Here is a 13,664-nt window from a genome sequence, read left to right on the forward strand (position 1 = left end):
ACCCCAGACTACTGTGGGAAGCGAGGGAGGAGATTGCTGAGCCTCTGGCAATGATCTTTGCATCATCAATGAGGACGGGAGAGGTTCCGGAGGATTGGAGGGTTGTGGATGGTTGTTCCCTTATTCAAGAAAGGGGGTAGAGATATCCCAGGAAATCATAGGCCAGTGAGTCTTACTTCAGTGGTTGGTAAGTTGATGGAGAAGATCCTGAGAGGCAGGATTTATGAACATTTGGAGAGGCATAATATGATTAGGAATAGTCAGCATGGCTTTGTCAAAAGCAGGTCGTGCCTTACGAGTCTGATTGAATTTTTTGAGGATGTGACTAAACACATTGATGAAGGAAGAGCAGTAGATGTAGTGTATATGGATTTCAGCAAGGCATTTGATAAGGTACCCCATGCAAGGCTTATTGAGAAAGTAAGGAGGCATAGGATCCAAGGGGATATTACTTTGTGGATCCAGAACTGGCTTGCCCACAGAAGGCAAAGAGTGGTTGTAGACTGGTCATACTCTGCGTGGAGGCTGGTGACCAGTGGTGTACCTCAGGGATCTGTTCTGGGACCCCTACTCTTCATGATTTTTGTAAATGACCTGGATGAGGAAGTGGAGGGATTTGCTAGTATATTTGCTGATGACACAAAGGTTGGGGGTGTTGTGGATAGTGTGGAGGGCTGTCAGAGGTTACAGCGGGACATTGATAGGATGCAAAACTGGGCTGAGAAGTGGCAGATGGAGTTCAACCCTGATAACTGTGAGATGGTTCATTTTGGTAGGTCAAATATGATGGCAGAATATAGTATTAATGGTAAGACTTTTGGCAGTGTGGAGGATCAGAGGGATCTTGGGGACAGAGTCCATAGGACACTCAAAGCTGCTGCGCAGGTTGACAGTGTGGTTAAGAAGGCATCTGGTGTATTGGCCTTCATCAATTGTGGTACTGAGTTTAAGAGCCGAGAGGTAATATTGCAGCAATATAGGACCCTGGTCAGACCCCGCTTGGAGTACTATGCTCAATTCCGGTCGCCTCACTACAGGAAGGATGTGGAAACTATAGAAAGGGTGCAGAGGAGATTTACAAGGATGTTGCCTGGATTGGGGAACACGCCTTATGAGAATAGGTTGAGTGAACTCGGCCTTTTCTCCTTGGAGTGATGGAGGGCGAGAGGTGACCTGATAGAGGTGAATAAGGTGATGAGGGGCATTGATCGTGTGGATAGTCAGCGACTCCCCAGGGCTGAAATGGCTGCCACAAGAGAGCATAGGTTTAAGGTGCTTGGGAGTAGGTACAGAGGAGATGTCAGGGGTAATTTTTTACGCAGAGAGTGGTGAGTGTGTGGAATGGGCTGCCAGCGACAGTGGTGGAGGTGGAAACAATAGGGACTTTTAAGAGACTCCTGGATGGCAACAAGGAGCTTAGAGAAATAGAGGGCTATGGGTAAAGCCTAGGTAGTTCTAAGGTAGGGACATGTTCCGCACAGCTTTGTGGGCCAAAGGGCCTGTATTGTGCTGTAAGTTTTCTATGTTTCTAAAACTCCTTTACTTCTATAGCACATTTCACAACATTTCAGCTTGCCAATGTCTCCTCCAGTAACACACACACAAAATGATGAAGAAACTCAGCAGTTTGGGCAGCAGCAATGGAGGGGAATTAACAGTTGACTTTACCAGCCGAGACCCTTCCTTTCCAGTCCTGTTGAAGGAGTGTTTCCAGTCTCAACCTGTTCATCACCGTAGATGCTGCCTGACCTGCTGAGTTAGAACATAGAACATTACAGTACGGTACAAGCCCTTCAGCCCACAATGGTGTACTGCCTCCACCCCCATCCCTGGCAGCAGGTTCCACCCATTCTCACATTCTGCCATCCCTCAGCCTGTACTTTCCTCCAGTCACCTTAAAATTATGCCCCCTTGTGTTAGCCATTTCTGCCCTGGGCAATTCTGTACCTCTTATCATCTTGTACGCCTATATGAGGTCATCTCTCTTCCTCCTTTGCGTTTTTCTATCTTGAACAAGTTTGCTCAACCTATCCTCGTAAGACATGCTCCCTCAGACGGGCAGCATCCAGGTAAGTCTCCTCTGCACCTTCTCTAAGTCTTCCAAACCTTTCCTGCAATGAGGTGACTGGAGCTGAACACAGCGTTGCCAGTGTGGTCTGATGGGCTTTAGTGTGGGACTCATTGTCTGCTCACGAGCACTGGTGCAGGACTGAGGGATTACTCTTCACAGTGGATGTGAAGCATTCCTTTGACTGGAGAGAAAGGGATGTGGCAACTGGTGATTTAGGCTACCGTACGCGAGGGAGGCAGAGTGCGCCGTCGGGTAGGGACGAGGGAGGCAGAGTGCGCCGTCGGGTAGGGACGAGGGAGGCAGAGTGCGCCGTCGGGTAGGGACGAGGGAGGCAGAGTGCGCCGTCGGGTAGGGACGAGGGAGGCAGAGTGCGCTGTCGGGTAGGGACGAGGGAGGCAGAGTGCGCCGTCGGGTAAGGAGGAGGGAGGCGGTGTGCGCCGTCGGGTAGGGACGAGGGAGGCGGTGTGCGCCGTCGGGTAGGGACGAGGGAGGCAGAGTGCGCTGTCGGGTAGGGACGGGGGAGGCAGTGTGCGCCGTCGGGTAGGGACGAGGGAGGCAGAGTGCACTGTAGGGTAGGGACGAGGGAGGCAGAGTGCACTGTAGGGTAGAGACGAGGGAGGCAGAGTGCGCCGTCGGGTAGGGACGGGGGAGGCAGAGTGCGCCGTCGGGTAGGGACGGGGGAGACGGTGCGCGCCGTCGGGTAGGGACGGGGGAGACGGTGCGCGCCGTCGGGTAGGGACGGGGGAGACGGTGCGCGCCGTCGGGTAGGGACGAGGGAGACGGTGCGCGCCGTCGGGTAGGGACGAGGGAGACGGTGCGCGCCGTCGGGTAGGGACGAGGGAGACGGTGCGCGCCGTCGGGTAGGGACGAGGGAGACGGTGCGCGCCGTCGGGTAGGGACGAGGGAGACGGTGCGCGCCGTCGGGTAGGGACGAGGGAGACGGTGCGCGCCGTCGGGTAGGGACGAGGGAGGCGGTGCGCACCGTCGGGTAGGGACGGGGTGCACTATCGGGTAGGGACGGGGGAGACAGTGTGCCCCGTCGGGTAGGGACGGGGGGCACTATCGGGTAGGGACGGGGGAGACAGTGTGCCCCGTCGGGTAGGGACGGGGGAGGCAGTGTGTGCCGTCGGGTAGGGACGGGGGAGACAGTGTGCCCCGTCGGGTAGGGACGGGGGAGACAGTGTGCCCCGTCGGGTAGGGACGAGGGAGACAGTGTGCCCCGTCGGGTAGGGACGGGGGAGACAGTGTGCCCCGTCGGGTAGGGACGAGGGAGACTGTGCGCCGTCGGGTAGGGACGAGGGAGGCAGTGTGCGCCGTCGGGTAGGGACGGGGGAGACAGTGTGCCCCGTCGGGTAGGGACGGGGGAGACAGTGTGCGCCGTCGGGTAGGGACGAGGGAGGCAGTGTGCCCCGTCGGGTAGGGCACGCGGTCTGGGCATGGATCTGTGGTGGGTGGGGAAGGGTGATTGGGAGTGGGGTGAGACACAGGTGGGTGACATTGGTAGGATTTCAGCTGTGTGGCAAGAGGGAATTGGGGAGATGTTTGGTAACCACGGGGAGTTAAAAACTGCATCAGCATGTGCTTGTCTCACTGAGCACCTGCTGCCCAGGTGGGGAGTATCCTTTAGCCTGTACTGTCAGTCTTAGACAGTGTCCCACCCCCACCGCCAACCAGTTAGGATGTGATCCACCGTCTTTGCAAAGTTGCCACGTAGTGGAATTTGGTATGAGGATGTTGGATCCAGGTCTGACTTTTGAAGAACCTTCTAGACAGCACAAGAGTGAGGCGCAAATCTTGTGGTTACAGTTGTTTTGTTAGATGTTCAAAACAAAGAAATAGAAACATAGAAAACCTACAGCACAATACAGGCCCTTTGGCCCACAAAGCTGTGCCGAACATGTCCTTACCTTAGAAATTACCTAGGGTTACCCATAGCCCTCTATTTTTCAGAGCTCCGTGTACCTATCCAGGAGTCTGTCAAAAGACCCTATCGTATCTGCCTCCACCACTGTTGCCGGCAGCCCATTCCACGCACTCACCACTCTCTTTGTGTAAAAAAAGTTACCCCTGACATCTCTGTACCTACTTCCAAGCACCTTAAAACTGTGCCCTCTTGTGCTAGCCATTTCAGCCCTGGGAGAAAGCCTCTGACTATCCACACAATCAATGCCTCTCATCATCTTATACATCTCTATCAGGTCACCTTTCATCCTCCGTCGCTCCAAGGAGAAAAGGCCGAGTTCAGTCAATCTATTCTCATAAGACATGCTCCCCAATCCAGGCCACATCCCTGTAAATCTCCTCTGCACCCTTTCTGTGGCAGAGCATAGAAATAACAGTAGAGCACAGCAGGAGGTAACTAACCCTGACATAGCCGAGATCCTGGCACTGTGAAACCTCACTGCTGGGAGTGAGGAAATAGATTTCTGCACCTTTGGCGATGATCTTCAGGAGGCACGGGATCTTCAGGAGGCAGAGCATGGTAGTAGAACAGTGGGGTTTTGCAGTGAATCATTCTGGGATCCCTGGTCTTTACGAATTTTATAAATGGACGAAGAAGTGGAAGGATGTGGTAGTAAGTTAGCAGATGACTCGAAGGTTGGTGGTGGTGTGGATAGTTTTGAAAGTTGTCATAGGTTGTAACAGGACACTGACAGCATGCAGAGCTGGGCTGAGAGGTGGCAGATACAGTTCAATTCGGGAAAGTGTGAAGTGATTTTGAAGGTCGAACTTGAAGGCAGAGTACAGGGTTAATGGCAGGATTCTTTCAGCATGGAGGAACACAGGGACCTTGGGGTCCACGTCCATCGAATCCGTAAAGTTACCACACAAGTTGATAAGTTTGTTAAGAAGGTGTATGGTGTGTTGGCCTTCATTAGTCAGGGGATTAAGTTCAAGTGCCACGAGGTAATACTGCAGCTCTATAAAACTTTGGTTAGACCACCCTTGGAAATCGTGTTCATTTCTGCTCGCCTCGCCTTATTATCAAACCAAATCAAGTTTAATTGTCATTCAAACTATACATGGATACAACCAAATGAGACAGTGTTCCTGTGGGGCCAAGGTGCAAAAACATACCCACACATTCAACATAACTAGAAAGGATGAAAAAAGAACACAGTACGTAAGAAAACACTGTAGAAAACACATTTTTAGTCCAAGACCCTGAGCGACAAGTCCCGCGAATGGATGGATCCTGGCAGTCTAGCCTGTAATTCCATTCACCCAACATTGGAGGGCAGTACTGATGGGAGAGGCCATACCAACTGAGCACAGACACCGCGCTACAACGCAAGCCTGAGGATTGAGGCCTCATCCTCGCCACAAACGAGGCAATACTGCTGCCTCAGCACACAAGAAAAACTGACCCGCTTCCTCTGAACCACCAGCTAGCTACTCTAAACAATGAGCAGCTCACTGATGCTGTACACCTGCTGTGCACATAGTTATTGCAGTCAAGACTAGCTTACTATATCTTAAAATGAATGCATTTAACAAAGAGAAGAAGCTCCTTTGGTTAGCCCCCGAGAGGCCGCTGCATGTGTATGCTTTGCCATCTTGCCTCCAATCCAATTATAGGAAGGATGTGGAAGCTTTAGAAAGGGTGCAGAGGAGACTTACCAGGACACTGTCTGAATTAGACAGCATGATTTTTGAGGAAAGGTTGAGTGAGATAGGGCTTTTCTCATTGGAGTGGAGGGTGAGAAGTAACTTGATAGATGTGTTCAACATGATAAGATGCATAGATTGAGTTGAGAGCCAAGCACCTTATCTAGGAATGAAATGACTAATATGAAGGGACATAATTTTAAGGTGATTGGAGGAAAGTATAGGGAGATGACTGAGATAGGTTTGTTTTTTACACGAAGCGTGGTAAGTGCGTGGAACACTCTGCCAGGTTTAGCGATAGGGGCAAGTACATTTGAGATATTAAGAGACTCTTAGATCGGCACATGGATTAAAGATGGGGGAGGGGAAGGTTGGTTTAGCCTTGGTGTTAGGATATAAGGCTGGCACAAGATCACAGGCTGAAGAGCCCGTAGTGTACGGTTCTATGTTCTGTCTACCTTTTCTAACCACTTTCAAAGCTCAGAGAGCGGTTTGAACTTGTGGAGGTGTAACGGTAGGAGAGGTGAATCTAATCCACCACACTGTTTACAGGTGGCCTGAAAGCTTTGGAAATAATCTGTCCCCATTCCCGTTTGTTTAGGAAAGATTGCATGAGCAAGCCAAGCAAGGGCTGCAGAGGAAGTTTGAGAATGCAACCAACGAGGTGAATGAGTTGAAGACCTTGGTGCAGCAGAAAGAAGAGGTGAGCAAAGTGGTTGGACTGCTGTTGGTGGATCTCTTCCAGTTTGCAAATACACATTGGGGAGGAGGTTCAGTCCCTGACTGGTTTACGTGGGACTTGGAAAAAGAGAGAAGTTCTTTGATGGCAGAAATAGATGGTGGTTAACTGAACAAGAAAACAAAGTATTAGACCCAGTCAGTGTTGGATATGGGAATGGCCAGTCCAGGCCTGGCATTGCTGATGGAACAGGTAAACATCTGGAGTTGGCCATGTTTTGTTGTTAACCCTAAATGGAAATTGGGTTGGTGTTGATTCTTTTATTGACTTCCCTGGACCTTACCAGCTTCCTTCTCATCACTGGTCACCACATCCTGGATCTCACCCCTTACCTTTAGTGATCCTGTGTTTGTCATCGAGTTATACAGATCAAAATGGGCCTTTCAGCTCATGTCAGCCAACAAGCACGTGGTCTCCATTTCTCAGTGTTCATCTGCTTTACTCTTAAACTCTGCCAGAGACACTTCGTTCAAATCAACAGCTCTTAATTTATTCAGCTCATCGTCCGTCAGGGCCATTTGTAGTTGTTATTGGGCCTTTATTGGAAGCTGTTGTGAGTCTGGGGTAGGGAAGCACGAGAGGAGACCAGCTTCCCAGTTAACCCTTTAACGATGCAGTTCTGTTTCCCTCGGTTGAAGGGATTGGTTGAATAGCTGAGGACTTTACTCCCTGGAATGCAGGAGAATGACGGGAGATATTACAAAGGAATACAAGGGGTATAGACATGCAGACCTCTTTCCCTCAGGCTGGGTGAGACTAGAGATAGAGGTAAAATGGAAGGTAAACTATTTAAGAAGAATCTGAGGGGGAGCTACTTCACTTAGAGGGTGGTGTGAGTGTGGGACAAGCTGCCAGTGGAAGTGGTGGATGTGGGTTGGATTGTCACATTTAAGAGGTTTGCATATATAGATGGATCAGAAGGGTATGGAGGGATATGGTCTGTGTGCAGGTAATGGGACGAGTCAGAAGATCAGGTCAGCATGGACTGGATGGGCTGAAGGGCCTTTATCCGCTGCAGCTGAGGTGAATGAGAACAGATTTAACTGAAGCATAGAGGGGTCTCGTTAGGGTGGGTGTGGAGATTTCCTCTGGTAGCACAATCTAGAATTGGGGAGGGGGCAGGTGAGTTTAGAAATGAGCAGGACGTGGACCAGTACGAGTTCACCATCCCACCACCTTTTAACCTACTCCACCATCAGTCTATCCCTTCCCTCCTACACAGCCCATAACTCTCCATTTTCTTTTCATCCATGGAAAAAGGTGGTTACACATTTAAGACGGAGCTGAGGTGGGATTCTTCTCTTCCAAGGGCTGGGAAGTCTTTGGAATGTTTTCTCTGAGAGCTTTTGAGTGTTTTTAAGGCTGAGGCAGATAGATTCGTGATAAGCAAAGAGATTATCAGTAATACAGAGGGGAGGGTCTGATAGGTCCACTTCAACCTCCCCCCCACCCTTCACCACCAGCAAAAAAAGCACCTGCACCCTCCACCGAGCACTCAAGCGTGCAGCAAAGCATCAATAAAGACACAGACTTGCAGTACCCCAAAGACTACTCATTCACCCGGTACTTCGACATACCACAGGTTCCCCCTCTCTCTCTCTCCCTAATAGGGGAAAAAGTGGTATCCCTGTTTCACAGCGAGAGGGGAGACGTAATAGACAATAGGTGCAGGAGCAGGCCATTCGGCCCTCCAAGCCAGCACCGCCATTCACTGTGATCATGGCTGATCATCCACCATCAGTATCCAGTTCCTGCTTTATCCCCATAACCTGTGATTCCGCTATCTTTAAGAGCTCTATCCATCTCTTTCTTGAAAGCATCCAGAGACTTGGCCTCCACAGCCTTCTGGGGCAGAGCATTCCATATATCCACCACTCTCTGAGTGAAAAAGTTTTTCCTCAACTCCGTTCTAAATGGGCTACCCCTTATTCTCAAACTGTGGCCTCTGGTTCTGGACTCACCCATCAGTGGGAATATGCTTCCTGCCTCCAGCGTGTCCAATAACAAACAACTCACTGGTTTATGATGTTAAAAGTCCGTTGCGTCACTTCTTCCGAGCTCTGTGCCCAAAGATCTCAGGTCTCTGGGCACACAGCCAGCAGCCAGCTCGCTGCTTACGATCGTCTGTGTACTCTGACCATCAAGGACATCTTCAAGAGGCAGGTCCTTTTGAACGTGTTGAGTGAGTATGATTGGAAGTGTTGATCATTCTTCCTTTGGACCAAGCAGCAGCTGAAGGTGAACGCTGCCAGGTCGGCGGTAGACGTCTCCAGGCTGCAGGAGCTGCTGACCGAGAGGCAGGAGGCCGAGCGGCAGCTGAAGGGATCTCTGGAATCTCGGGAGCAGCAGAGACAGCAGTACGAGGCCCAGCTGAACGACTTGAAAATGGAGCTCTCCCAAAAGGTATCGTGTCTTGTGCTCTGTGACAGAATCCTGTGTTTGGGCAGCAAATCGGGAAGTGGGCTGAAGTGTTGGAAATCTGGTATAAAAAATGTAAGCTGGTAGATGATCTGAGCAGGCCAGTCAGCTTCTGCGGAGGGAGGAGCAGCTACTGTTTCAGCATTATCAGAAACGGGTTAATTTTCGGTGACAAATGTCATCAAATTTGTTCTTCCATGATAGCAGTAAAGGCTATAACTTGTAAGAAATATATGTACAGTATATTTTTTAAAAAATGAGTAGTCAAAGAAGAGAGCAAAAGTAATGAGTTAGTGTTCATGGGTTCATCCTCTGTTCAGAAATCTGATGGCGGAGAAGAAGAAGGTGTTCCAAAAGTATTGAGTGTGTGTCTTCAGGCTCCTGTACTTCCTCTCTGATGGGAGTAAATGAGAAGAGGGCATGTCCTGCTTTGTGAGGGTCCTTAATGATGGCTGTCACCTTCTTGAGGATTTGCCTTTTGAAGATGTCCTGGATGGCGGGGAGGCTCGCGGTCCGGTGAAGACACAGCCACTTGATGCGGCACCATTTCGAGATCAGGCTGATTGTACGGGAGGGTCGGAACAACAACCAAAAGGCTTGTCGGGCTGGGCTAGGTTGCAGAGAGGAGGGTGACAATAAGGGAGATTGTAGAGGTTGATGAGTCATTGAAGACACGGGCTTTGGAATAATTTGAGATACGTACAGCATTTTGGACAAAAGGTCAGTGAAAGGTTATCAGGAGGAGATTTGAATCATACAAAAGTTTTAGGCACCAGAGCTATATATATGTGCCAGGACGTTTACACAGCACTGTATCTACAGTGAATAGACCCATGTAAGTGCAATAGCTTTTGGGGATTAGTATGAGTTGGTTATGCACACCACATTTGCCTGGATCTCTGTGACTTCAGTCAGGGATCGAGAGTTGGGGAGGGGACAAGAAGCCATAGAGAATGATTGTCCAACTACGCCTGGGACACATGGGATGGAGCCAAGTATGTGGCGTTTCGCTAGAGCAGGCAGAGGGGGATGATTTATCCTAGACGGACGGCATAGGGGCACTTCTGGGATGTGCTGGAGCTGATATGGTGCAGCGGGCTCCGGCCCTACTGTATGCACAGTTTGGGAGACTGTGAGAGAGTGAGAAAGAGGTTTGGTGTGTAGCGTTCTTTTGCCCTGTTTTAAATTTTGGACGTGGCTGCTGTATAACTTGTGCTTGGTCGCCTTACAGGGGCTGCAAAGGAATCTCTCACCGGCCTATCCCTTGCTTTGGGCAGCCGTTTTTATCGCCTTTGCGTAAGGAGTCCTATAACACTATCAGTAAAAGGGGTGCTTAGCGTGTCCTTAATGAAAAAGTGAGCCGGTAATTAGATAGTGGTGAAGTTGTTGTAGGCCTTACAAGGCGGGACCAAGAGTTGCTTTGCGGTATAGTTTACTGGCGGAGAAAGCGAATTGATCAGGGAACGCAAATCTAAAAAGTCCGGGGAAGGTCTAAGCACATGTTAGGCGTTATCTGGTACATCGGGAGCCTAGCAGGAATAGTAGTATAAATAGTAGTTTACTTTTAAGAATTTAAATAAGTACAATCACTTAATCTTCAGTAGTTCTTTCCCCCTAAAAGTATAATGCAGCCTCTGCAATGTCACTCTTGCCTTTTGTTCGGATACACGGAAACCGGCTCCCCTGGAGAGTTAATATGAGAAATGTCAGCAAATCCGTCACCTCGGGAACAAGGTGGCTGAACTTGGGGAGGAGGCAGCTGACCTGTGATGTTGTAGAGAATTGGCAGATGTGCTCCAGATGTTCTTTAGGGAGATCTCTCAAGCGAGCACCCCAAGAGGGCCATGGGTTGAGACTCCAGACCAGGAGAAAAAGAGACAGGTGGTTGACTGCGGGGAAGGAAGTGCAGGGTAAGAGGTGCACACTGCCCTGGGGCATCAACCCCAGAGTTGGAAGTGTCCTGCCATTTTGAACATCTAGTGATGCTTGATGACGACCATGAAACCTCTGAGGTGGTAGGCAGGATAGAGGAGCCCCACCGGACCTTCTGTAATCCTAAACCTAAAGCCTATAAAAAGGAAGTGGCGATAGTAGGGGACTCAGATATCGCGGGGGGGGTTGAGAATCAGGTGTGTACTAACAGCCTCACAGGATGTGCTGCCTACCAGGAGCACGAGCAGAAGGCCTCCCTGGACGAATACACAAGCTCGAGTTGTCCACACCGGAACAAATGGCAGAGGTAAGGGCTCGCTGTCAGTTCTGCAAGACAAATTTAAAGAGTTATGTGTAAGCTTAGGGACAGAACTGACAAGGTAGTCTCCTCAGAAGTTCTGCCTGTGCCATGTGCCTGTCCAGGTATGGTAGAAGAGATCAGAAGATTTAACGCATGGCTCAAATCATGATGTAGGTTAGAGAGGCATGAGTTTATGGGACATTGGGGTACCTCTTGGCCACCGGGACGGGTTATATTTGAACTGGAGGGGCACTAATGGACTGGACAGGCGTTAGCTGAGGACTGTTTAAACTAGGGAATGGTGAGGGCAGGGATCTTGGAACAGCCCAGGCTCAACACCTTAGTGGAGAATAACGTATTAGGACATAAACCGATTATGTGGTTCAAAAATATAAAAATAGGTCGGAATAGGAGGAAGAACATGAGTAATAGACTAAGCATGGCCTGTATAAATGCAAGAAGTACTAATAAAATAAACGAGCTGGAATTATATGCAAGTGCTTGTAAGTATGATATAATAGCAATACTGGCCTCAGTGGATGGTGATGAACATAGTATTAAAGGATATACTTTATTTGGGAAAGATAGGCAAGATCATAAAGGTGGAGGGGTAGCCATATACATAAGAGAGAATTTAAACGCGAGGCTGCTTATGATAGGAGACGAATCGCGACAGGGAAGATATCTGAGCGAGAATTGAAAGCTATGAGGATAAAGGAATAACATTGGGTGTATGTTATAGACCCCAATGCTGATAGTGATTTTAATAGACAACTCTATCAGAGTATTGAAAAAAGCAAATTCTGAGGGAGATGTTATAGTTATGGGAAACTTTAATTTTCTAAATATTGAGTTGGAGAATCCAGTGACTAATGGATTACAGGAAAGTGCATTTGAGTTGTTGAAAGATTGTTTTTCAACTCTGTGTGTTAATGCGCCAACAAGAGGGGAGGCCTGTCTAGGTTTGATATTCTGTAACAATCAGGATACAGTTTTGAGTCTGGAAGTTGTTGAGCCTTTAGGACCGAGCGAACATAACATTGTTGGTTTCGCGGTTTCTTGAGAGCGTATCAGTAAAAACCAGAGTCATTAAATGGAATTTCAGAAAGGCAAAGTTTGTGTAGATGTGGCAAAGACTTCAGAAGGTAATCTGGAAGGAAGTGCTTGACGTTGAGTCAGTTGAGGAACAATGGGGTCGATTTGAAGAGGTAATACAGTGCAGGAAATGTTCATAACCAAGGTCAGGCGAAGCAATAAAAACAATAGATCAACTACATGGACAAATAAAGAAATACATTAAAAATTACTGAAGAAAAGATTACCCCATATAAGGAATACAGAAAAAAAGTGTTAACCAGAAGGCATATAAAAATATGAGAGCTATAGTCAAGAGGGAAATTCAGATTGCCAGAAGGCAGGTTGGGAAGGATATTGCTAAGACATCTTTTTAATACTTTAGAAGTAAAAAGAAAAGTCAAGGCAGAAGTTAAGTGTATTAGGAATAATAGTGGCGTGTTAACATAGCAGATACTCTTAACTCATATTTTGCTGAAGTATTCACCTGCAATGATATTAGCAATATGCAGAGGGTAGAGAAAAATAAGTATAGAGAAAAATAAGTTTGTTTTAAGTGACTTAGAGATCTTAGAGAGTGAGGTCCTGCTACAGCTGAAAAGGTTGAAAGTTAATAAATCTCCAGTGCCAGACAACATGTATCCAAGGGTACTTACAGAGGTCTGTGATTATATATACAAATCCCTAACATGTATATTACAAAAGTCAGTGAAGACTGGTGAAATCCCTAAGGACTGGAAATGGGCTAATGTTGTCTCAGCATATAAGGAGGGTGACCACACTGACCTGGTAACTATAGACCAGTTAGCTTAATGTGTATCACAGGCAAGATAATGGAAACAATAATATAGAATGAGAGGGAAAAGCAGCTGATAAGAACAAGCATATTAGCTGAAAGCTAGCATGGGTTCAGAGAGGGGGAAATCATGTTTTACTAATATGCTGGAGTTCTATGATGAGGCAACTAAAATTTATGATAACAACAGAGTGGTTGATATCATTTAGTTGGACTTTCGGAAGCCTTTTGACAACGTACCCCACAAGAGGTTAATAATCAAGTTACAGGAGGTAGGGATTCAGGGTAAGGTGTGTGAATGAGTGCAGAATTGGCTCAAAAACAGAAAACAACGAGTTATGGTGAGAGGAACATTTTCACACCTAGAAGATGTTAAAAGTGGGGGTCCAGAGGGATCAGGTTTGGGGCTGCTGTTTTTAATTTACATTATTGACTTGGATAAACCTGTAACAAACAACCTGCCAATGACATAAAAACTAGGGAACGGGCTGATACCATTCAGGCAGCAGAATCAATACTGTTAGATCTCAGCAAAATCCAGTTGTGGGCAGATAAATGGCAGATGACATTTAATATAAGTAAATGTAAAGTATTGCATATAGGAAGTAGAAATATTAGGTATAAATATACGATGGGGTATCTTGAGTTGGAAAGTGCGCTGTACGCGAAGGATTTGGGCGTCCTGGTAGACTCATCACTATCAACATCTGGACAATGCACAGAA

General features: G+C 48.0%; 1 protein-coding gene across 4 annotated transcripts in view; it reads left to right on the top strand.

Moving 5' to 3' along the window:
- The window catches only part of eea1 (early endosome antigen 1), a 140,409-nt gene that overhangs the window by 87,207 nt on the left and 39,538 nt on the right, over positions 1–13,664 (top strand). For all 4 annotated transcript variants that reach the window (XM_063072297.1, XM_063072298.1, XM_063072300.1 and 1 more), the window contains 2 exons: positions 6,282–6,383; positions 8,649–8,822. In XM_063072297.1, coding sequence (XP_062928367.1) covers positions 6,282–6,383; positions 8,649–8,822 — 276 coding nt within the window. The remainder of the gene's footprint in view (positions 1–6,281; positions 6,384–8,648; positions 8,823–13,664) is intronic.

The sequence above is a fragment of the Mobula hypostoma genome, chromosome 20, assembly GCF_963921235.1.
Source record: "Mobula hypostoma chromosome 20, sMobHyp1.1, whole genome shotgun sequence".
NCBI classification, from domain to species: domain Eukaryota; kingdom Metazoa; phylum Chordata; class Chondrichthyes; order Myliobatiformes; family Myliobatidae; genus Mobula; species Mobula hypostoma.